At 38.4% G+C, this 26,249-nt stretch overlaps 1 protein-coding gene across 1 annotated transcript in view; it reads left to right on the top strand.

Moving 5' to 3' along the window:
* Nucleotides 1-26,249, top strand: part of LOC136871661 (mucosa-associated lymphoid tissue lymphoma translocation protein 1) — a 136,132-nt gene that overhangs the window by 6,334 nt on the left and 103,549 nt on the right. The window contains exon 2 of the mRNA XM_067145152.2: nucleotides 15,286-15,428. Within this exon, the coding sequence (XP_067001253.2) occupies nucleotides 15,286-15,428 (143 nt within the window). The remainder of the gene's footprint in view (nucleotides 1-15,285; nucleotides 15,429-26,249) is intronic.

The following is a 26,249-nucleotide window of genomic DNA, read 5'->3' on the forward strand; positions in this document are numbered from 1 at the left end:
TAATGACTCCCCGTAACGAGTTGTCAGGTGTGGTGAGGTCAGGACTTCTTGGTGGCCATTTCAAGAGAGCTGGTGTTGCTAGTGAACCACAACCATCACCATCCTGGGAAATGTTCGTTTAGGAACTTGCGCACTGCAAGAGCGTATTGAGTGCTCCATCTTGCTGTAGCCATATGCGTTCTGTGAGGCACCTTTCCTCAAGGTAGGGTATTGACCATGTTTGTAACATGTGTAAATAATTTGCGCCATTCACAGCCGTCCAGAAAAGTACGGTCCAAGCAGATGTTGTGATATCACTACCCACTACTACGCGAGGCAGGTTCCTTTCCAGCTCAACTCTATAATGAGGATTCTCTTTGGCCTACATGACAATATTTCTAGCACGTGAGCTGCGATAAATAGCAAATTCATCTGAAAACATAACCTTGACACAATTCACTGTATTTGGGAATTTATTTAACAAAGCATGACATGCTAAAATGCGCTCATTCCGGTCTCTATCCGATAACTCATTTACGAACTTTTGTCGAAAAGGTCTGAACTATGGTCTTTTTTTAATGTAATCACACATTGTTGTCCTCGGTATATCGAATTCAGAAGCATGTTAAATACACATCGACTTCATAGGAGATTGTTCAGTCAAACCACAAACTCCAGCACATGTTTCTTCTCGTGTCTTCTTCCTTCCACTCCGCGGCCTGTCTGTAACACTGCCGGAGACAAAAGCACGTCTGTCCCAATTGATAAAGGTTACCTTTTGCGATGGAGCATTATTAAATCTTTCCTGGAATGCTCCCATAAACTGTCTCATTGTTTGTCCTGTGTTTGTCGTTCGTGCACCCACACACTTGCCACTGACCGCTCCTCAATACTCTTACATCTGTCATGACTTCACACTAACACTCGACTGCAACAATATGTATGCGATCACTTGATTCCAACAATTAATAAGAAGTAATATAGCTACCAACCTGCATAAATATCATTTGATACTAAACAGTTTCAGGGATACAGGGATTTCTTGCCCACCCTGTATATTACAAGTAATGAAAATCATTGTGGTCCGTATTGAAAGTATCATATAATATATGTAGAAAATATTTTATTTTACTGCCACCTCTTCAATACTTTGCAGAATGTTAACATGTGAGTTAAAACATTGTTAAAATACAAAATACATTGTTAAAATACAAATTCCATGTCTCAACTTGTATTTTAACTATGTTTTAACTCACATGTTAACATTCTGCAAAGTTTATGTTCTGCCACTACCCACTACACTGGATGACCTTCAAGAGCGGATAACACGTGTGATCAACTCAGTGGATTGTGATATGCTGCACCAGGAATTGTCCTATCACCTTGATGTGGTCCGTGTTGCTGGTGGTGGTTATATTGAACACTTGTAGGACTAAAGTTGAACATCAGTCAAACACATGTGTCTTAGGTTTAATCTTTTTCTACTGACTGTTTTGAAAATATAGCTTGATGAAATTGGTTCATTCTTTATGAAAGACCCTGTATATTAAACCAAAATATTTGGCCTAGTTTAACAATGTTAAATGAAGTAAAAATGCAACAGTTCCACCTGATAGATACTATTTATTTGCCTAAGGCAAATTAAAAACTGTAGAAGATATGTTTAGGTGTATTGCATAATTAACAAGGACACATTCTTACTATCTTAATGTTAACATACACATTAAAAATGTTTAAAAAAGTTAAACTTAATTATATTAAAAAAGTACGTCATAAAAAAAAGAGGGGGACAGAACGCTCATGGTGAAAAGGGAATATGATACATTCATCCATGAATGGCCTCCTCCCCCCTTCCATGATGCACGTTTTAGTATAATTAAGTTAAAAAAATTGTTTTGATGTTTTCAACATTAATAATAATAATAATAATAATCGTATGGCCTCAGCTACCGTGTGCAGACATTTCAATTTGACGCCATCTGGCTGTCTGCTCGTCAATTTCGACGTTCCGTTTTACTCTAGGCCCACTAGATGGCAGACAGAGTAAACCGGATCTCTCTTGGGCGTCTACCGCTGAGATTTAATGAATTTTGTCGGGTAAACACCAAATGTATCACCAGAGATCTTTTACAGGCCGACATCGTACGACATGGAGTGTCGAATGGACTTTTTTCCGCCCTTCAAAAATCCAACTACCTCTGCCGGGTTTGAACCTGCTATCTTGGGATGTGTCCTTGTTAATTATGCAATTCGCCTAAACATTCGTAGTGCTGAAGATGTCTACACAGTAGACAAAACATGTTGTACAGTTTTTAATTTGCTTTAGGCAAATAAACAGTATCGGTCAGGTGGAACCATTGTTTCTTACTTCATTTAACAGTGTATAACATCGATATGGAAAATGCGGATGATTGCTTGCAAATATCAGCACAAGGAAATATGTTGTTTTACTGTCAGTCTTGCAACGCACAAAAACGAATAATTTTGCACTGCATGAAAAGCAATTATAATTTGAGTGATGTCTTAGACTGATGAATCATACTGCCATACTACCAGATTTCTCTGCAATGATATCACTAGCAGTGCAGCATCAGCCGTCTAGGAGTTACTTCACCGATCGCTGCTTCACAGCCTGTGAAGCAGTGAATACAGCTTCAAGAATCCTGCTGTGGAATGGAGGCATTGGAGATGCAAAAGAGCTAAGAATTTCAACAGCTGAATTTAAGGCAAACTTGAGCAGGTGAAGTGGCATTCGGATCTCTCATTACAGTGTTGCAGTACATTGCACAATGCCTATTATTCTTATTCTTGTCCTAGTTGTTTGGGATCAGAGCTACATGTGGATTTGGCCTGGTTTTTTATGGTCTTCCTTCCTTACGCTAACTCTTTGTGGAGGGATGTATTCACTATTGCAGGCATGTCCAGTGTCAAACCTGACTGATATATTGAATCCCCTATCACCATTCTTTAGTATGAGAGAGAGAGAGAGAGAGAGAGAGAGACAGTATGCGAGTATGACAGAAAATAAACAATTTATAATAAAATCAGCATGCAGTCAATAAGTTGTGCATCTATACGTTGCATTGGTGTGATGTCTCAGTCTGCATGTTGTTCAGCAGCTGCTGGAAGTTATTTTTTACAATTTGTTTTACATTGCACTGACACAAAGAGGTCTTATGGCAATGATAGGATCGGAAAGGGCTAGAAGTGGGAAGGAACCAGCCATGGCATTGATTAGGGTACAGCCCGACCCTGTGAGCTTGCATTCTAGAGATAGTGGGTTCGACTCCCACCGTTGATAGCCCTGAAGATGGGTTTCTGTGGTTTCCCATTTTTACTCCAGGCAAATGCTGGGGCTGTACCTTAATTAAGGCCACAATCACTACCTTTCCCATCTTTGCGTCATAAGAAAACCTTTGATGTGTTAGTGTGATGTTAACCTACTAGCAAAGAAAAAGAATCATTTTCAAGAGATAACTTGCTCGTAGAATAAATTTTACTTATAACAGCAGTTTATTTTGTGTTTATTCTGATCTGAATGGATATTACCTGTTGACACCTGTTCGAATTTATTGAATAGTGCAGAAGCTTTTTTTGAACACACTGATAACAGAATATATTTTGATCACATATATCTGTATATTATTATTATTAATAAGAAACGTGCAGAGAGTTAAGGTTCATTGTTCTTTGCTATATTCCATTAGTGATTTAGTGCGCTTGTGGCACTCGCTGAAGTGGTAGCGCTTGCAGGCCTTCCCGCAGAGGCTGCATACACACTCTGGTGAGGGTTCGTGGAAACAGTTTCTTGTGCATAGCTTGTGGTGGAAACCATGCACCGCGAGCCTAGTTATGGCGCTTCGTAAATTCTTGTTTGGTTCCGTCCAGTTCCGATCTGTATATAAGAGTTAAATTCAGGACACATTTCAAATTTATCTTGCATGTTAAGGAAATGAAACTAAGGTTGAAATAAGAATACCACTTTCTAATACTTAATGTTTTTATAGTTAGTTCATGAAAATACAAACATAATACAGCTTAAAGTTTAATTACTTAACTAAAATATTAGTACACGTTTCGTTCCTAAAATATGGAACATCATCAGCTAAGAAATGTAAATACACTTATAGTTAAAACACTTACAGTGACAATGAGGTTGGAAGTGCTTTTATGTTATGCTACAACACATACAGTATGTCAATGTTCAAGTTCATAATAAAATCTACGTCCATAAGTGAGACATGTTTGTACAAAGTGTCCTTTCTTTCTTCAAAAATGCTGGAACTGTCACTGTTGTTTTAGCATAACATAAAAACATTTCCAACTATATGTGTCAGTTTTTGCATTTACATATTTTAACTGAAGATGTTCAATATTTTAGGAATGAAGGCTGTACTAATCTTTTAGTTAAGTAGTTAGCTGGATTATGTTTGTATTTTCATGAACTAGCTATAAAAACATAAAGTATTGGAAGGTAGGATTCTTCTTTCCTCATTTTCTAGCTGTTTGCAATCATATCCGCTATCCCTTTAAAAAAAAGGAACTTACTTCACTTAGTAAACTTGAAACTTTCAACAACAAAAAGTTTTGTCTGCTGAGCCACTTGACATCTGGGTGTAAAATGAGATTGGGTCTCCCATCCTTAAATGTGAAATTGAAAAGTGGTTTTTGGAGTGATTTCCCAGACATTGAATTTGCAATTTTAAATAATATAATACAAACTTTATGAGAGTAAATCCATTATGCCTTGATATTATGAAAACCACAAAGGTTCAGCCTATTAATTAATCTCTGAAGACAACAGAAATTAAAATATAGTATATTAATTTTCATTGGAATTTAAAGAAAGTTGCAATATTCATTATTTTGGGGCAGCTATCCCGTAATGGATTCTATTTATTCAAATCAAAGTTATACAAACGATTTTGTACAATTTGGAGGGAATCTCTCAAAATTGCAGTTAACATATGTTGCAGAATGTAAGTAGGGATTTTTGTGATTGTTCTGAGCGAACCAAACAACATATCAAAAACTTTTGTTATTAATAGAGTATTATACTTTTATCCTAAGTCGCTAAAGCAAGGCTCATGCCTCATAGTGCATGTTCTTTTCTTTATCAACCTCTTTGGACTGCTTTTCATCTCGCTCACATCTAATTGTTGGATCAATAATGACACTGGACCGATGACCTAGATGTTAGGCCCCTTCAAAGAACAAACATAATCGTCATCAGTAATACCTGTGTTGAATTTCCTATCAATGACTACAATATCTGCTAGTTTAATTGAACCGTCAAGTGACGTACAGGTTACTTTCTCATATACTTCAAACTGGTTTGTATTTCTAAAAGTCGGATATTCTTCTTCTAAGTCTATGGTGCCTGTTGTTTCATAAGAATACACGCCCTGTTTTCACAAAGTACATCATTTTGCAAGTAGAAGCTCACTCCACATAAAGTGGCTGGACACATGAATGGATTGTTGATGGATTTAATGGTGAGGTTTGTGAAAACTGAAAAGATTGGAAAGAAGGTAGAAATAAGTTTGAAATGCATTCGCAATATAACATTCAATAGTGGGAGTTGTCAGAAAGAGGAAAACAATCTTATAACTGATATTACAACAAGACAGCACATTAAGCAAGGAGTGTCTGGAGATGACATGGGACAGTTGTTCAAATTGGTAAGAAATTTCTTCACTTCAGCATGCAACTACTCTTTCGACAAATTCCCTTTTCATGACTATGTGGTGAAGTGTGCAGAAGTAGTGGATATTTCATTGAGAGCAACTACCTGTACTTTGTTTTTGTCAGTGCTTTCTTTTTTTTTTTTTTTTTTTTTAAATTGAGAACCTGTCCAAGACAATCCGCAAGTGGAATTAGTTGATTTCCTACCAGGCAGGTCCATTAAATTAAGACATTTCTAACTGTGAAACATTGGATGTAGCATGGGCTAAAATTTTGAAGCTGAAAGATGCTTCTGGAAACACTAAATATTCAGTTCTTCCTCAAGTGATTCTTGCTGTTTTAGTGATACCTCACAGCAGTGCTTCAACCGAGGAAATGTGCAGTATTATGCACAAGAGTCACGCTGACTTTTGACCAAATGTAAATACTAGGACTTTTCATGTTCATGTGGTTTAAATTTAATAATTTCATTTTTAAGTCCGTATTGAACCAAGAATAATATATAAGTAAAATTAAAAATCCACCTTTTCAATACTAATATTAAATTAAACAAGTTATAACATTTACTTGGAACTACTTTCGACGGTAGTAAGCGTCATCTTCAGCCAAATATGAGAACAGGCAATTGTAAATAAACATATCATTATATCAGTGCACATATAACACTCTTAATATGGGACTTATGATGCCCCTAAAAGTATCTGGAGAAAATTTCAAATAATCACAGTATCAAAATCGTGAAGTCACGATTAGAATGACATTTAACACAACATATTCTTTTCACTCAAGTTAGAACTTTGAAAGTATAGAGTTTGACTTAGAACCATAAGATTTTCAAATAAATAGGCTTGTCATAAAGGAAATGTTATACAAAGCTCGAACCATGTATAGAGTTTCTCTGTAAATATGACAGCCCCAATTAGAATGACACTGTAACACAGGGCCTCTCAGAGTGCATGCACCTGGTGCACTGTGCACGGTGCAAAAGACGACTTCACTTCGTTGACCAGAGTGCAGACCCATACTCCTCGATTTGGAGCAATAGCGCTGTCTCTCTCCTTCCCCCACGCCTGTCTCCCTCTTCCTCACTTGTTCCGTAGTACTCCAAATCCGAGCCGAGCTTAGCCGAGTAGCCCAGAGACGAAGCGTTGGTCTGTGCCGGCCCAAGTGGGTCCGATACACTGTGCACAGGAATCCTGCGCATCAATTTGCACGCGTGAGATTTTGGGCGTTTGAGAGGCCCTGCTTTAACATAACATAATTATTTAACTCAAGATGGAATGTTGAAAGTCCTGAGTTCTACAAAGGTCTTGTCACAATTGATCAGAAGTACAAAGGATGAAACACCGGGCGAGTTGGCCGCGTGCGTAGAGGCGCGCGTCCGTGAGCTTGCATCTGGGAGATCGTGGGTTCGAATCCCATTGTCGGCAGCCCTGAAGATGGTTTTCCGTGGTTTCCCATTTTCACACCAGGCAAATGCTGGGGCTGTACCTTAATTAAGGCCACGGCTGCTTCCTTCCAACTCCTAGGCCTTTCCTATCCCATCGTCACCATAAGACCTATCTGTGTAGGTGCGACGTAAAGCCCGTTGCAAAAAAAAAAAGAAAAAAGAAAAAAAGAAAAGGATGAAACATGTATAAAGTTCCTTTATAAACTTAAAATTATTCTTGAAAAACAAACTGTGAACGGTCGCCTGTTTTAAATGTTGTAAATAATTGTTATGTTAAAGTGTTATTCTAATTGAGACTGTCATATTTACAGAGAAACTCTATATGTGGTTCGAGCTTTGTATAACATTCATTTATGACAAGACTATTTATTTATTTGAGAATCTTATAGTTCTAAGTCAAACTCAATACTTTCAAAGTCCTAACTTGAGTGAAGAAATGATGATGTGTTAAGTGTCGTTCTAATCGTGACTTCAAGATTTTGAAATTATGATTATTTGACGTTTTCTCCAGATACTTTTAGGGACATCATAAGTCCCGTATTAAGAGTGTTTATATGTGCATTGATATAATGATGATATTTTAATGTACGATTGCCTGTTTTCATATTTGGCTGAAGATAATGCTCACCAATGTTGAAACTAGTTCCAAGTAAATGTTATAACTTGTTTAGTTTAATATTAGTATTGAAAAGGTGAATTTTTAATTTTACTTGTATATTGCTCTTCTGGTAAAAAAAAACAAAAATGTTATAATGCTGTAAGACCTACTACCAAATGGAGTTTACTGAGAAGGATCTCTTTGAGTCAAAAGAAACAACTGTGAAGATGCTGCAAGAAAAGTAAGTTATGTTTATGTGTGTGTAATTCTTTTGTTTTTAACTTGTAGGAATAGAAAAATATGTTGATATCATTTGTAATTGCATATTATAATTTTTTTGAGATATCATGTCCCCATCATCTCCTCTGAGATTCACACTACTGATGACTGCTGTTGAAGACTGGCATCTGTGCAGAAGCTATTATGCTATGAAAATGAGAAACCACAGAAAGTCATCTTCAGGGATTCTCATGATGGAGTTCAAATCCACCATCTCCTGAATAGAAACTTCAAACTGAACAACTCATGCCTCGTACTCAGCTCACTCGCTTTAAGAGTATTCAAATACCGGCACCAGAATCCATTGTTGGTATATTTTCTCTCTGACATATTACAGCTTCTCTCTTTCTGGCAGCTTGACAACCTTGGAAGAAAGAGACCTCCTGACTAACTACCAGTGTGGTTTCCACTCTCATTGGCATGCCATCAATCATTTGGTTAGACAGGAGAGTGCTCTTCAGGAGGCCTTGTTCCAGGAGCACCCAGTTGCCTTTTCTTTTCTTCTTACCTGGAAAAGGCTTACATCACTACCTGGTATGGGATTGTCTCCACCCTACACCAGTGGGGATTCCAGGGAAATTTACCAATGTGTATTGAGAACTTCATGTCCTTCTGGCTCTTTTGAGTCCATGTAGGGAATGCATATTCTCAGTATTACATTCAAGAAAATGGAGTTCCTCAGGAATCTGTACTGAGTGTCACACAGTTTGCAAATGCTATTAATGGCATAATTGCTGCTGCTGGGCCTGCAGTTGTTCCATCATTTTCAGTGGCAGAAACCTTAGTTGTACACATCTGTTGACATTGGTTTATGCATCCTGAACTCAAACGCCACTTGCAAAACATTGTCCTACCAGTCATAAACACCTGCAGGTTTCTGGGTCTCCATTTTGATAACAGACTAACTAGGCAGCCCCACATTTCTCAGTTGAAGGTAGAGTGCATGATGATACTTAACATGCTTAAGTTTCTCAGTCATGCTATGTTTGTACATGACTATGGTTCTTTCCCATATAGACTATATTAGTGTGGCTTATGGTTAAGCACAGCTCTGTGCTGAACCTTCTAGACAGTATACACTGCAATGGAGTAAGGCTGGCAACTAGAGCTTTCCATTATAGCCCTATTACCAGCCTACTCACTGGATCAAAAGTTCCATCTTTGCTAAGAAGGTGGCAGCAGATACTCCTCACGTATACTGTCAAAATTTGTGTAATGTTGCAATAACCAAGTTATTAATGCTTCTTTAATATCCAATAACCACATATGACAGTATTTCCAGGAGTTAAGTTTGGGACAGTCTGGTGCAAAATGAAATTGGACAGGGATTAATAAAAATAATCATGGCAATGTACAAGGAATGTTATAGTTGCGTGCAAATATAAGTTGGCAGGACAAGTTGGTTCAAAATCAGTAGTTATGACTAGAGGGGAGAAAGAAGGGAAAGGTCAGATTAGACTTGCAGAAAACCCCTGGAAGTAGTGGAGACGTTCAAATACCTGGGGAATGAATTCGTGGAGAATGGTCGACTGGATGCTGAAATAAGTAAGAGGATTCAAGCTGGAAGCTGTTTCTATCACAGTGTAAGAAACATGTTATGGGACAAAGGTGTGCCAATGGAAGCAAAGGAAACTATGTACAAGATGTATTATGTACCCATAACAACTTATGGAGAAGAAACTTGGACAATGACAAAGAAGGATGAGAGTCGAATACAGGCAGCCAAATGAAGTTCTTGAGGAGTATGATACAAAAGAGTAGAGGAGAGAAAGTAAGGAATGTGAGCATCCAGGAAGAAATTGGAGTGGGAAAAATGAATGATAGAATAGGATAGAGAAGAGCCGATTAAGATGGTTTGTGCACATAAAGTGAATAAGTGATGAAAGAATGCCAAGAAAGGTGATGGAAATGCAAATGTATGGAATGAGAGGTTGCAGACGACCACGATTGAGATGCAAGGACACAATTCAACACAGTATTAGAGAAAGAAACCTGGACTGGGACGGAGTGGTGGAAAAACCGAAGAAAGTGGAAAGGAACCATATTTGCCCATCCCCAGCTACAGCTGGATAATGGAAAATGATGATGATGAAGAACAACAGCAGAGGTACGAAAACTGGCCGAATGCCGCACAAATGTTTGGGATTTGAATTGATAGGTACCAAGCTCAATAGCTGCAGTTGCTTAAGTGCAGCCAGTGTCCATTATTTGGAAGATAGTACGTTCATACCCCATTGTTGACAGCCCTGAAGATGGTTTTCCATGGTTCCCTGTTTTTACTCCAGGCAAATGCTGGCCCTGTACCTTAATTAAGACCATGGATGTTTCGTTCCCACTCCCAGCCCTTTCCTCTCCCATCATCCCCATAAGACCTATCTGTGTTGGTGCAATGTAAGGCGTCATGAGTTGGATGTGGATATCAGTTGTTATCTCTAGCGAAACCCTGGTGATGTACCTCCATGGCTAGTTCCACTATCAGATTCACAGCTAGATCTATTCTGTGGACCTGAGGTGGACGTCTCTATTCATCAGAGGTATTTCCAGGACTTCGTTCACCAGTATATGGACACGTGACTTGTCTTTTCAGATGTTTCTGAGATAGGAGAGTATGTTGGATGCTTGTTCGTCTCCAATGATATCAGCACTCTCATGTGTACAGACACATTAATAGGGCCCGGATGTTGATGCCATAAAAAAGTTTAAAAAATGCACTTAACATTTTCAAAAATGACTTCAATAAATGACCTAAAATTCAAAAAATGCACTAAAAATGGAGAAAATGATCTTATAATAATAAATTCACCAATATTTCTTTTCATTTCTTAAGCTCAAACTGAAAAGCCAATCAAAGTAGATTTCTAGCACTTAACAAAAGGTTTATGTTCACTTAAGTCTGAGTTGCACTGCACTACGAATGTCATTCTGATGTCAAATGTAAATGATCTGCGGTTATCAGCCAACAAGTTTTATATCTCGAAAAGCTGCGTTCAACATCAGCTGATGTGATTGGAGCATACTTGAAGTGAGGAAGGTCGTTTGCTGCTAAATCCTCTTCAATCCCATCCAAGCAGTAGTTTTCACCAGAAGGAATGTCTGATATTTTGCATGTTTTATATCCGGTGTTTTTGTTCAGAAATTATTTCAGTTTTGATGCAATACCCGCAGCAATTTTGCCACGATTGTTGCTAAGACTAGTTTCCACCCAGTTGATTAACCCGGCAGTGGTTGCGTGGTTGGTGGCACATAAATGGTCGTGTCTGAGGGTTTCCCTCACCCGATCATTTTTATGTTTTTGTGATAAGTAGTTTAATTAAATGCATCTGTTGATGATATGGAATTGTTCTCGGACATGTCTCATCACGTAATATGAAAGAAAACAGTCCACAAATTATTTTTCCCATCAACCGTTACGCATTCATGAGGTGTGTAATATTCCTGGCATCGAGCTACAAATTCACCAAACACTTTACGGATCGGGGCCAATTTGTCCTCTTTCACTCTTGCTTATCTTGTACGTATAACATCGAAATGAAGGGCACGAATAAGAAGACGAAAACGCCTCAGGGGCATAGTTTCGCGGAAAATTTCAGATGCAGTGCCCTCTGTTGCCCAGAAATCCTCTGCATTTGTATATGAGCCTTTCAAAATTCCAGTCAAGTAAAGAAGACCAAAAAGAGCCAAGATTTCTTCCTTATCAGTCTCCTTGGCATCTCTTTCACGTTCGTATTTGCTCCTTATCTGTGCCATTTTAATGTTTGTCATCGAGACTATGTCAGGTAACGTTTCAGAGGGAAAGAATAAATTCCAGGACTCAAGTGGTGATCTGACAAACTTGGCATTTCCTTTCACGCTTGGTAACTTACGGATAAGGTTGATGTGTCTTGTCTTTGACGTGCTGAGTGCACAACGGATGTCTCACACCGTGCAGTTGTCCTTTCCAATATTACGAGGTACTGGTACACGCTGCTCCTCTTCCAGCTCTTCTCCCGATACCTCTAAATCAGTATTATGATCACTGTTTTCCACGTGGTCACTCTCACCCTCACTTTCACTGTCATAAGGATCACCAAACTGTGTCAAATCATTTTCACCAACCGTATTTCTTACTTGCTTTAGTTCCTGTTCCACTTCGTCCATCCATTGCAGGATTCGCTGTTCTTGTGGATTAGCCGTTGAATAACTACACAATGTTCACAACTCGGTAAATCACTAATGAAAGAACACCCTAACAAATAAAACAATACACCAGAGATACATTGTCGTGTTATAATTAAACAGTAACACTAGTGGTCGCGTGCTGAGCAAATCCCTCACCGAGCACACTGCATACTAAGAACAAAAATAACTCTTCTCTAGTGAACGGCTGTCTCATACTGAACATCCTGCATGGATGATAAGGGATTGGCCGAGGAATACCTAGAGGAGAGGGGAGCTGCGCACATGGGCTGGGCAATGACAACACTTCATTTCGAGAAGTGAGGGATTCACTCACCACGCGACTACTGCCGGGTTAAGGAAATGGAATCAACCGTTTCTTCGCCCGTTTTCTCCAACGATGTGATTGTTGTTGTCAGTAAAGCAAAATTTGATTTTATGAATGCCAAACTACCTTCAATGTTTGGTTCAGATAGCATGTCCTGGGCAATTTTTATTGCTGCAGCTTCTTCACTGTCAAAACTCTGCACTATTTCCTTCACTAAATTGAAGTTTTTTTGCAATATTACATACACGCTTTTAACCATGTGCCCCAGCGTGTTGCGGTAGGTTGTGGAGGTAATGCATTGTCTGGAGCTTCAGCTCTGGAACGTACGACTCGTGAGGGTGCTTTTAGGAAAACTTTCTTAACGTTCACTATAAGCCTGTCTGCACTGGGGTAAAGAACCCTTACTTCTTCACAAACTCTGTGCAGTCCATGGGCAAGGTGTGTAACATGGACCATTTTAGAATAGAGTGCCTTCAATGAATTAGCTGCTCGTACCATATTCGGTGCAGCATCAGTTAAAAATGAAAGATCATCATCTTTGATACCCTCAGGGCACAGGAGAAACATAGCACTATTAAACAGTTTTGCTGTGGTAGAATAATTGGTCTTTTCTAACACTTCGATAGTCAATAAAAATATTTCACCTGGTGTATGCACTTCTAAAGTTCCGATCACAACGTTGGGTGTATATAACGCCCCATAGCATCTGAAGTTTCATCGATTGACACCCACATCTTCTTTCCGTGAGTTTCAGATCTTATTTTGTTTAATGTGTCTTCATAACACTGCGGCAAATAATTCTTACGTAAAGTTGATTTGTCTGGTATTTCTTGATTCGTACGTTTTTCCAAATATCCACGTAATTTCGGGCTGTTGAGTTTATACAGCAGAATGTTTGCAGATACAAATACATCACAATTTTTTGCTGAACTGTGAGGACTTGCCAGAAGTCGAAGCAACTGAAGACAGTAAGTGCTGAGTTGCAGGTTTATTTGAAACACGCTGAAGAGCACGAATGTTTTTATCGCGACCGATATGTTGCGTTAACAATAAATCTTCTTTCAGCAAGTACTTTAGTTCCACACAGTTTGCAAAACCATATGCTTCCATTGGTAGAAAACACATTGTCACCAAATTCAGATACTAGTTGTTTTAAATGCACTGACACACTTGGTTTTATTTTAGGCATTTTGAAAGCGACAATGAACTAATATCTCTCACCGTGAGCTATGCGGAACTGAGACAAGAATATCCACCCCTTTCCCTTTCTACCCCGCCACAGCTGACCTTGGTCAACAGAGCAGGTAACATTCCATTCCGCTAATAACTGGTTTGCGACGAAAACAAGAGCATCTATATACCTATCCCCATAACCTTCTGCATCCAAGATATATTTTTTACTACTAATAGCAATACTGAAATATTTTATTTTAATATTTTAAATTAGCTTGTATCAGCTACTAGCTTGTTCTTAACTCTGAGAGACGTAACTCCCTCATATAAACCTGTGACGTGACTAAATTGGAATAAAATGATCTTAAAGGGCTGATTTCTCTAAACTATGACAAAAAATCTATCAAACTTAAAAAATGCTCTTAAAATAGAAAAATAGCAAAAATGCAACAAGATGCAAAATAAAAATGGCATATTTGAAGACGGGGTAGCCCGGCCGGAGCATTGTTTTAGACAGCTCAGTAAAAAGATGGCGTCATCAACATCTGGGCCCTACTCATTAAGTTCTCTGCAGTCTGCTGATACCTGTTCCCCCCCCCCGCAAAATCCACTGGTACAGCAGATTCATGACCTAGCCAGGGTATGTGAAGCTGGCGGTGGAATCATTTTTGTGTAGGTTCCAAGGCACATGGGGATTGCAGGGATCAAGCTGCAAAAGAAGCAGTACATTTACCGCCTAGATCTATGAAGATACCTGCTAGGAATATTTGTTCTCACCTGTTTTGAACCATTTTGGCTTCGTAGGAATTGGAGTGGGTAGCTATCCGAATTCCTAACAAGCTGAGAACAAGTAAGAAGACAACTGCCATGTGCTTCTCTTTCCAGCCTTCACGGAAAGAGGCCGTAGTTTTGTGTGGGTTGAGGATACCTACTAAAGAGGGAAGACCCTCAGTGTGTTCTTGTGCAGCCGGATTCAATACGGCCTACATCCTCACAGAGTGCCCCGATATCTAGCCTGCGATGGAACCTCGGCCTGCTGGAGACACTTGAACTCGTACTGCCGGTGATGAGAATACTGCTGATCTCGTCATTTGCTTTGTGTGTAAGAGTGGATTGATCAAGGACATACACATTTCAAATGTTCTGTTACTCCTGGAACTTAAATTCCCTTTTGATGAGTTCATGTTGTTTTTATTTTTTGGCTTAGTAAAATAATATTTGTTTTCTTTTCTAATTTTCAAATTTCCTCAATGAATATATAGTTTTATATTTTAATTTTTGTTTTCACTTAATTTTTTCAGAGAGTATGGTTACCTAGTTGTACTTCCTGCCAACGCTGGAGTTTTTAAGAACACTACCAGTTCAATGACCACCGAATGCAGCATTATATCCATCCTCTCATTACCTTTTTAGCTATATTTGATGATATGCCTATTCATTTAATGTAATTCTTAGAAAAAATGTTTTGTGTCAATATAAATTAAAAACATTAATAGAACTGCTCTACCTCAGTCACCATCTAAAACTGGAGAAAAGAGTAGTCTTTTAATGTCAAAATTCATCTCTGTTTGGTTTACATTTATATTTTATTGATATTTCAACATTTCTAGGTTAACAATTACTTGTATTTCATTACAGCATCAGAGATCTGGAGAAATTCAGCTCACCTGCTACTCGGCTCCTCCTGGAGATGGAGAGACTTGTGTACTCAGTCCAAATGCTGACAGAAATTCTTTCTAGATGTGAGCTCTTGGAAGTGTTGTCATTATTAACACCACACAGTAAGTTTCATCAATCTCTGTGTTAATTGAGTCTTTGGTAGGGGTAGGGAAATTATTTCATGTTTATTTTCTTTTGACTTTACTGCATTTATGGATAGATTTTTGTGACCATTTCATGCAAAATATTTTATTAATGTTTAATGAGTAGACTGCAAGCACAACACAGGCATATTTTAAGAATATACACTGCCTGACAAAAAAAGCTAAACACCCAGAAGGAGTGGTCTAATATTAACCCATTTCGGTATACATGTATACCATTGATGTGTGAGTAAATGATTAGATTTACAAGGTTCTGTAATATGTAGAATGCCCACCAGAGTGCAGTTGTGATATCACAATCCTGTTGTTGTTACCAGCCAACTGATGTGAGTCAGACAGTTAACCAAGACGTGCAGAGAGGACTGCGTAGAGTATGAAACACCCACGATGCCTCGCAGATGCATTACACAGCCAATTGAAAGCATTTGGCAGAGGCCACATTGTGGGACTGCATGGGGCTGGTTGGTCGTATTGTGCAATTGCCAGACATATATAGCCATTCAGATTTTACAGTGGCCCAATGTTGGACTCAATTCTGGGCACCCAGTCACATCGTGCAGATTTGGGTCGACCAAGAAACGCCTCCCCAAAGGAGGACCATCATATGATGCACCAAGCAATGTGGGATCCCATAACTTCGGCACCTGCCTTCTGAGAACATGTACTGGAGACAACTTATAAATCTCATTTTTGTCCTGTTTTGGCATCAACTCAACTAAGGTTAGGGTGAAAGAAGAATCCCACCTTCCAATACTTATTTCCTTTTTTAGTGTTAGTCTATGTAATTATAAAATATATTCCAGCTTAAAATCTAGTTAAATCATTTTAAAAAGTATATGTTTCGTTCCTAATGTGGAACATCTTCAGCTAAAAGAAGAGATACAAAAATTGGCATAAATGAAATAAAAAACACTTATGATGATGAGATAAAATGTTCCTTCATGTTAAGCTAAAACACTCAACAAGTCATTGTTCAAGTTTGGGATAAAATCTGTATATAAGGAATCTTCTTTCTTCAAAGTGCTGGAGAAGTATGTACTTTAAATATCTTGGACACGAGGATGGACTTAAAATTTTTAAAATTTAAAATTTAAAATACAATGACCTTGGTGGAAACTCCTTAAGAATAACCGAAGTTGAGGTTAAATCCTGATATGAAGTTTTAAGATGTGGAAGAGAGTCTGTAACAAAAGGAAAGAAAAAATTGTTTTAGAAAAAAGTAATAGAGAAAAAACCTTTTGAATATACGGTGGTGAAGTGTCGAAGGAACAATCAAAATACTTACCTCCCGGCCGGTCCCGCTCTGTTACTTCTTCCCTTATGTCATCAGGATCTCGGGTGTGGACTAAACTTAGACACATTTCTGGTGTACAAGGACGAATCTTCACAGTGGGAATTTCATTTGCAGGCAGTATTGTCACTAATCCACCCACAGTTGCTAATTATCTAGCAAGTCATTTCACAGATATGTCTGGTTCCAGGAATTGCAATCCTGAATTCCTTCCTCTGAAGTAAAAGGCAGAACACCACCATCAATTTTTGCCTCTTACGCTTCAGAGGATTATAACGTGCTGTTTGTGGAGTGGCAACTGTGGAACGTGGAACATCTTGGTGCTTTGCAAGTACATGTCTCCCAGACGAGATAATGTCCTTAACCAGTTGTTGAAACACCTCAATGAGGATAGCCTGTTATATTTTCTTTGTGTGTTCAACCAAATCTGGATAGAGGGAGAATTTTCATCACAGTGGCTAGAGGAGATAGTAATTCCTGGCCTCAGGCCTGACTAAGACCCTAAATGTGCACAAAGTTACAGACCTAAATAAAATTCAGGAAACTCAATCGTCAAAAATTACCAGTGTTTCGCCCCAGTGCAGCATGGGCTCATCAGTTGGATACCACACCTTCCCAAGACACTGGTCGGCTAGCACGCCACTGCTATAAGTGATATAAGCACAATGCAGTGTCACAAACTAAGGGAGAATTACATTCCCACTCGCTGTATATGCCCTCCCGGGCTAGCACAACCAAAATTATGGCTTCTGATTGAGACAGCTAAATAAAATACAGGAAACTCAATCATCAGCTGATATAACAAGTGGAGATGTAATTCTCCGCTAGTACATTGGCACTGAATTATGCTTATCACATGTCACTACCAGGTGTAGCATCGGCAGTCTAGATAAGTACAGAAGTTTTTTCATTTTGTAAATTCATTGCTTGTTCATATTATCACCTAACTCTCTGTCATCATCAGTCACTACTGATCTACATTTAGGGCAGTTGCCCATGTGGCAGATTCGTTATCAGTTGTTTTTCTAGCTTGTTCTTAAAAGATTGCAAAGAAATTGGAAATTAATTGAATGTCTCTCTTGGTAAGTTATTCCAATCTCTAACTCATCTACCTATAAAGGAATATTTGCCCCAATTTGTCCTCATGAATTCCAACTTTATCTTCATATTGTGATCTTTCTTACTTTGTAATGAGATAAAGTCTCTTATAGTTACAAGATTGTGAGCAACTTCAACATGACCTCGAAAATGTTGTGAGATGGACAGCAGGCAATGGTATGTTGATAAACGGGGTTAAAAGTCAGGTTGTGAGTTTCACAAATAGGAAAAGTCCTCTCAGTTTTAATTACTGCGTTGATGGGGTGAACGTTCTTTTTGGGGATCATTGTAAGTATCTAGGTGTTAATATAAGGAAAGATCTTCATTGGGGTAATCACATAAATGGGATTGTAATTAAAGGGTACAGATCTCTGCACATGGTTATGAGGGTGTTTATGGGTTGTAGTAAGGATGTAAAGGAGAGGGCACATAAGTCTCTGGTAAGACCCCAACTAGAGTATGGTTCCAGTGTATGGGACCCTCACCAGGATTACCTGATTCAAGAACTGGAAAAAATCCAAAGAAAAGCAGCTTGATTTGTTCTGGGAGATTTCCGACAAAAGAGTAGCGTTACAAAAATGTTGCAAAGTTTGGGCTGGGAAGAATTGAGAGAAAGAAGGAGAGCTGCTCGACTAAGTGGCATGTTGATTGAAATAATAACATTAAGTTATTTATTAGACCACCTAATCAATACAAAATCGTCTTGGATGATTTACATAAATTTGTTAGCTAATAGTGGGACATGTTTCGCCTTCTCTGAAGGCATCATCAGCCATAGTCTTAACCTTAAATTAAAAATAAGCGTCTAAATAACATGTAGTGATGAAATGAATTTTAAAATCTTGAAGAGATTTGAAGTAAAATAACATTAAAAATAACAATGATGGTTTGAAAATACAATGTGATGAGATACAATAGTGGAAGTATTAACAAAATTAACCTTAGAAGGCTGCTAAAATAATTACAATGGAATAAAACAACAGATTGTTATACAACAAGTAGTAAGATTGCATAAAAGTAAAGTTGATAGTAATGGCGGTTGATAGTAATGACTTTTACTCTCTCCTCTTTACTTTGATTACATAAGATTTTTCGCCATCGTCTAATTATAACCGCCATTACTATCAACTTTACTTTTATGCAATCTTACTACTTGTTGTATAACAATCTGTTGTTTTATTCCATTGTAATTATTTTAGCAGCCTTCTAAGGTTAATTTTGTTAATACTTCCACTATTGTATCTCATCACATTGTATTTTCAAACCATCATTGTTATTTTTAATGTTATTTTACTTCAAATCTCTTCAAGATTTTAAAATTCATTTCATCACTACATGTTATTTAGACGCTTATTTTTAATTTAAGGTTAAGACTATGGCTGATGATGCCTTCAGAGAAGGCGAAACATGTCCCACTATTAGCTAACAAATTTATGTAAATCATCCAAGACGATTTTGTATTGATTAGGTGGTCTAATAAATAACTTAATGTTATTATTTCAATCTACATCATCAATACGGACCAAAAATGATATTTATTACATTACATGTAAGTGGCATGTTCCGAGCTGTCAGCGGAGAGATGGCGTGGAATGACATTAGTAGACGAATAAGTTTGAGTGGCGTTTATAAAAGTAGGAAAGATCACAATATGAAGATAAAGTTGGAATTCAAGAGGACGAACTGGGGCAAATATTCATTTATAGGAAGGGGAGTTAGGATTGGTATAACTTACCAAGGGAGATGTTCAATAAATTTACAATTTCTTTGAAATCATTTAGGAAAAGGCTAGGAAAACAACAGATAGGGAATCTGCCACCCGGGCAACTGCCCTAAATGCAGATCAGTATTGATTGATTGATTGATTGATTGATTGATTGATTGATTGATTGATTGATTGATTGATTGATTGATTGATTGACTTATAGTGCATTGGCACTGCCGGTGTCTCCAAATAGCCTATGCAGTGGCCTCCACGGTATGTACTAGCCATGCGTCTAGGTGGGTGTGCTATTTACCAATTGATGATTTTATATTGGTATTTTTAAAAAACATACCACTTAGTTGAGCAGCTCGTCTTCTTTTTCCCAAGTATTCCCAGCCCAAACTTTGCAACATTTTTGTAATGCTACTCTTTTGTCGGAAATCAACCAGAACAAATTGAGCTGCTTTTCTTCGGATTTTTTCCAGTTTTTGAATCAAGTAATCCTGGTGAGGGTCCCATACACTGGAACCATGCTCTATTTGGGGTCTTACCAGAGACTTGTATGCCCTCTCCTTTACGTCCTTACTACAACCCCTAAACACCCTCATAACCATGTACAGAGATCTATACCCTTTATTTACAATCCCATTTATGTGATTACCCCAGTGAAGATCTTTCCTTGTATTAACACCTAGATACTTACAGTGACCACCGTAAGGAACTTTCAGCCCATCAATGCAGTAATTAAAACCAAGGGGACTTTTCCTATTTTTGATATTCACAACCAGAATTTTAACCCCAATTATCACCATACCATTGCCTACTGTCCATCTGACAACATTATCGAGGACATTTTGCAGTTGCTCACAATCTTGTAACTTATTTATTACTCTATTCATGCATCAGTTCAAAGTCACTGACAAGTTTATACAACGTATACCATACTGTAGATATATATGCATGTTTTAAGTGATTTGATTGAATCTGAGAATGTTCTTGTAGAATGAAACATTTCATTCTTTGTATAATAGTGTGTGTTTGTTTACAGTTATGTTTATAGTGTTATAATTTATATTGAAATTGTTGTGTGTTTGACAGACTGGAAAGTTTTTGGTACATTTTACTAAGTTAAAACTGGAAAATATGGCTTCATTCTTAACAAAAATAAATGTTTGAGAGGATGGTGATTCGATGGCTTGTGTGGTGTTTGGAGAAATAAGGCTCTTGTCCAAGTACTATGCCTTACAGGGCATAAAACAATAATGGATTACCGAACTTACCTACTTACCTGTCTGTCAATAACTGTACCAGCCTAGCTGCAACCGGCAGATGGGCGTTTTGGGTTCTTGTGACGAGAGTATGAATGGACAGGGATATTACACTATTACTTTAAATTACAAAATGAGGAACTCAGTTGCTATTTCAATATGTAATTTGACCAAGCATAAGTTTTTGTTTTCACAAAACATTTTTTTTTTTTTTACAATAGATTACACTCGTAGTGCAAAAGATAAATGCCATATAAGATTATATCTATAATGTTCAAAGAATAAAATGAATGTCGTTACAAAAACAAAATAACGTGACGATGTCTTGCAGAGGAGTAGATCAGTGAACCAAAAATAGGTCCCTTATATGGAACAGCACCAATAGACCTACAAAATAAAAACATGATGCCAGGATTAAGGACGTTTCACAGAGATAAAGCTATTACTAAAGGTTCCCTCACATTTTGGGGAAATATTTACATATAAATAGCAACTCCGCATGTTACAAACGATGACTAAGATAAACCAAACACTGAAGCTATATGTTACCTGACCACATATAAAAATGCATAGGGATGTGAACCCATATCCTCTGAGTAATCTTTATACACACTAGATAAACTAATAATCCTGATCCTTTTTTTTTTTTTTTTTTTTGCTAGGGGCTTTACGTCGCACCGACACAGATAGGTCTTATGGTGACGATGGGATAGGAAAGGCCTAGGAGTTGGAAGGAATCGGCCGTGGCCTTAATTAAGGTACAGCCCCAGCATTTGCCTGGTGTGAAAATGGGAAACCACGGAAAACCATCTTCAGGGCTGCCGATAGCGGGATTTGAACCTACTATCTCCCGAATGCAAGCTCACAGCCGCACGCCTCTATGCGCACGGCCAACTCGCCCGGTAATCCTGATCCCTTAGTACCAAGATAGCATATATACAAATACACATCAATATTGACAAGTAAGTGGAAAAGAAAAAGAAGAAGAATCGTCACAAATAACTCTCAGCCTGAAAGAAAGAACCCCTTACAACCTTGGCTTTTAAAAATGCTTGCGACTTCTTGGAATGCAGTGCTGGGTCATTGACTGGGCCGTCTAGCCAGTAAAACCTCTCCATCGCACAAAAAAAACCGTAAGCAAGGGGTGCCAGTGACCTAGTTTCTCTGCGTTCTGGACTAACATCACAAGAGGGCTTTCAGTTTCATCTCCACTTGACAAAACTATAAGCCTTAGAATAAATAAGGAGCCACTTCTCATTCTATATATCTGGCTCTAATAACTGACCACCATGGGCCTAATTCATTTCATACAAAGTACTATACCGTACTATGTCTTGTAAAATCACGACCGTCTATACTTATGATGCGCTTGTTACCCTCCAGGTCCACGGTTCAAGTCCATGTTTGGCAGAGTGAAATGGAGTCGAAGATTTTAATGACACAGCATACAACGTGCTTTTAAGTTACCAGGATTCAATCAAATAGATACATGCATATAAATCATATTCAGGCATCGTGCAAACACTACGTTACGCAGATCTATCTATCCTTCCAAATAGAGAGAATGATAAACTCATCCAAATGATCCTTACTTACAAGAAAATTTTATCCAACGACAGGTACTAAAGAATGATCTAATATTCACTAAACAACCTTGAGTAACACTAGGCACTCTTCTTCCCAGCGTGTAACATAACTCACGTCGCTATTCGCTACATAAAAACATCTATACTTTACAATTTTAGTATTTTTCATCTTAATAAATAGCATGATGGGCTATAATCAAGTCGTGTTCTAATCTTACATACTTAATTACTATATTTCTGCGTAATGACCCCCCAATCCTAACACATGCTTACAAAGTATAGTTCACTTATCTGTCATTTGGTGGCCTCCTTATCCCTCCTTCAGGGTTAGGCTGTGCCTTCTTAGCCCATCATGGTAGCGATGTAGTCCTGGGTCGATCCTCTCGGTCCAGTCTCCATGGATAGCTCGTTCATGAGGCCATCTTCTTGAGGGATGGCTCGTTCATGAGGCCGTCTTCTTGAGGGATAGCTCGTTCATGAAGCCGTCTTCTTGAGGTTGTGGTCGGAAGGTCCCGTATCACACGTCTCTTGAAACACAGCACAGGTCTTCACTGGAATGAAATGCTTAATTTATTAACAACACAGCACTCCCAGTACTTTTATTTAATTTTTGAGACAGAAATGAGCACTGGCGATCTGCGACGTTAAAAGTCATTGTTCCCCTCTAGCTGCTTAACTGCGCACAAATGTATATAGGCAATATATCTGTGATCTGAAATCAGCAACTTAATTGGTCGAGTGAATTGTCATTCTCTCATTCTCGACTGATTCAGACTCGTAAGTCTAACGGGAGTAACACAAATGGCTTTAGTTTATACTTGCACTTCTTCCGCACTTCGCAATCTATTTGCGAGGTTACCCGTACCGCTTTGTGATGAAGTCTATATGTACAGCATTGGCTACAGTAGGTTAATTAGGCACTCGTGACCTCACTATAAAGCGTCTAAATACAATCATACGATTGAACAATTACTGCAAAGTTTATGGATCACCGATCCACTGAATAAATGTTAGCGCAACTGCACTAAAGTAATCACAGTCTTTGTCCTATACAAAGGTTTCTGGTGCAAATACAGACAGACACGCACCACGCACTAGCAGCAATCTCACCGTCGAATGAACAACCTCCCCCCACATCTTTTAGCTCTTATAGGGAGCATAAAGCGAAGCGATGCTAGCGAAACTCCCTCGAAACACTCTTGAGTTTGGTATGCAGCCACTAAACAGTTTCCCATGGTGGTCGGATTATTGTGAAGTTATTAATCTCGTTACTTGTTAGCAGCGTTAAACATATCATTGGCTTTTTAAAATTCTGGAGATAATTTCCATCTTTTTATTATTCTGGAAAACCTTCAGATAGAGGAGATATCACTCAATTCCCGTGATGTGGTGAACCTGACTACTCCCGCTTAAAATATTGTTAGGGTGGTATGGTACTTCCTAAAATAAAATTCTTATCTCTCTTTCCTTCTCCAACATATCTTCTGTTTCATTCATGCATAACCACACCCTGCCTAGGGAATCACCTCCTGAGTTCCATATGGCATCACGCCCTTACATTTGGCGTCATGTTGCGCAATATTTCCTCTGCGTTAAATATCGCTTGTTAATGAATGAACAGAATGGTACAGTATCCTTGTGGTTTTCGAGCCACTCACTCCACCACTGACCACTTGGTACACCTGGAAAGTTTAATTCAGGATGCGTTCTTCGAAAACACCATTTGGTGGCTGTATTCTGTGATTTGGAAAAAGCCTATGACACCGCATGACAATATAGCATCCTTTCAGCCCTGTATCAGTGAAAATTCCAAGATAGCTTGCCGGTTTTTATTGCAACTTCTTTGTCCCTCCATCTACTTTGTGTCCAAGTAGAGAATGCAAATTTGTAATATCACATTCAGGAAAATGCCGTCCCACAGGAATTGGTTCTCAGTGGTGATCTATTCACGATTGCCATAAATGGTATTGATTGCTCCTGTGGGTTCGACAGTAATACCATCGCTTTATGTGGACAATTTTGCTCTGCATTGCAGTGCACAAAATATGGCAGTCGCAGAGGGACTGTATTTATAAGCTATTAGGAGAGTGAAACAATGGACCTTAGAACATGGCTTTCAGTTTTCAAGTCCAAAGAATTCTTCATTCTCATCCTGTGCTTTATTTAGGGGATGTCACTCCACCTGTTGTAGACACGTACCAATTTCTTTGACTCCTTTTTGTACAGTAAATTATCGTTGGAGCCAGACGTGCATCAGTTCAAAATCAAATGCACTAAGAAACTCAATATTTTGAAGTTTCTTAGCAGCACTTTGTAGAGGGCTGATCGTATGCTGCTCCTACTCTTTTATAAGGCACATATTTTATCCAGATTAGACTACTGCAGTTTAGCATGTGGATCAGCAAGATAAAATGTTCTCGATCAACTGAATAGTGTCCATCACACCTCTGCCGCACCTCATTACCTCCATATCTTGCTTTTGTATTTTACAGACGTCACATTCTTCATGATATTATAGGTCAGTCTTTTATGGCTGCTTAGTATTCTCTATGCCAGACTTGACGCGTAGTTCATTCCGATTAGACAGATGGTACCTTGTGTAATAGAGATTTGCCAAAGCATTTCTTTCTAGCTTACCTTTGATTCAAGTTATCTCTGGTCTTATGATACATGTAAGAAATTTATTTCTCTTCCACCTATTTAATACAACTCAGTATGTTAAAGTTAGAGTTAAATCCTCATTAAAATAAGAATTGCTACATGTTTTGCCCTTTTCTATGGGGCATCATCAGCTGTACCATTACACATCTGCATTGATCTGCCCAGGTGGCAGATTCCCTATCTGTTGTTTTCCTAGCATTTTCTTGAATGATTTCAAAGTAATTGGAAATTTATTGAACATCTCCTTTGGTAAGTTATTCCAATCCTTGACTCCCCTTCCTATAAATGAATATTTGCCCCAATTTGTCCTTTTGAATTCCAACTTTATCTTCATATTGTGATCTTTCCTACTTTTAAAGACACCACTCAAACTTATTAATTTACTAATGTCATTCCACGCCATCTCTCCACTGTCTGATGACATAGATGTTGATTCTCAGGGGGAATCTGAAATATTTGTCCTGAATAAGTAAATTTATAATGCCAATATAAATGGTCCGTCATTGGACATTATATATTTTCCAGCTAACTCATTCTTGGTTGCCAGCGTTTCACCCTCGTGTGCTAGGGTGGGCTCATCAGTTGGTACCTAGCACACCTACCAATACGCTGGCTAGTGCATACCGTGGAGGCCACTGCATAGGCTAACTGGAGCCACCGGCAGTGCCAATGCACTAAGAGACTTTGTCTCATTATCAAAAATTGATGCCTGCTTGGCCATCAGATGACATAGATGTTGATTCCCATGGGGAATCTGAAATATTTGTCCTGAATGCTCGAAACGTAGCGCTTAAGTTTAGCAGCCGGTCTTCTTTCTCCCAAGTCTTCCCAGCCCAAACTTTGCAACATTTTTGTAACACTACTCTTTTCTCTTTTGTTGGATATCACCCAGAACAAATCAAGTTTTTTTTTTTTTTTTTTTCCTAGATTTTTTTCTAGTTCTTGAGTCAAGTAATCCTGGTGAAGGTTCCATACACTGGAACCATACTCTAGTTGGGGTCTTACCAGAGACTTATATGCCCTCTCCTTTACATCCTTACTACAACCCCTTAACACCCTCATAATCCTGTGCAGAGATCTGTAACCTTTATTTACAATCCCATTTATGTGATTACCCTAATGAAGATCTTTCCATATATTAACACCTAGGTACTTACAGTGACCCCCCCA

The sequence above is a fragment of the Anabrus simplex genome, chromosome 4 (genome assembly GCF_040414725.1).
Source record: "Anabrus simplex isolate iqAnaSimp1 chromosome 4, ASM4041472v1, whole genome shotgun sequence".
NCBI lineage: Eukaryota > Metazoa > Arthropoda > Insecta > Orthoptera > Tettigoniidae > Anabrus > Anabrus simplex.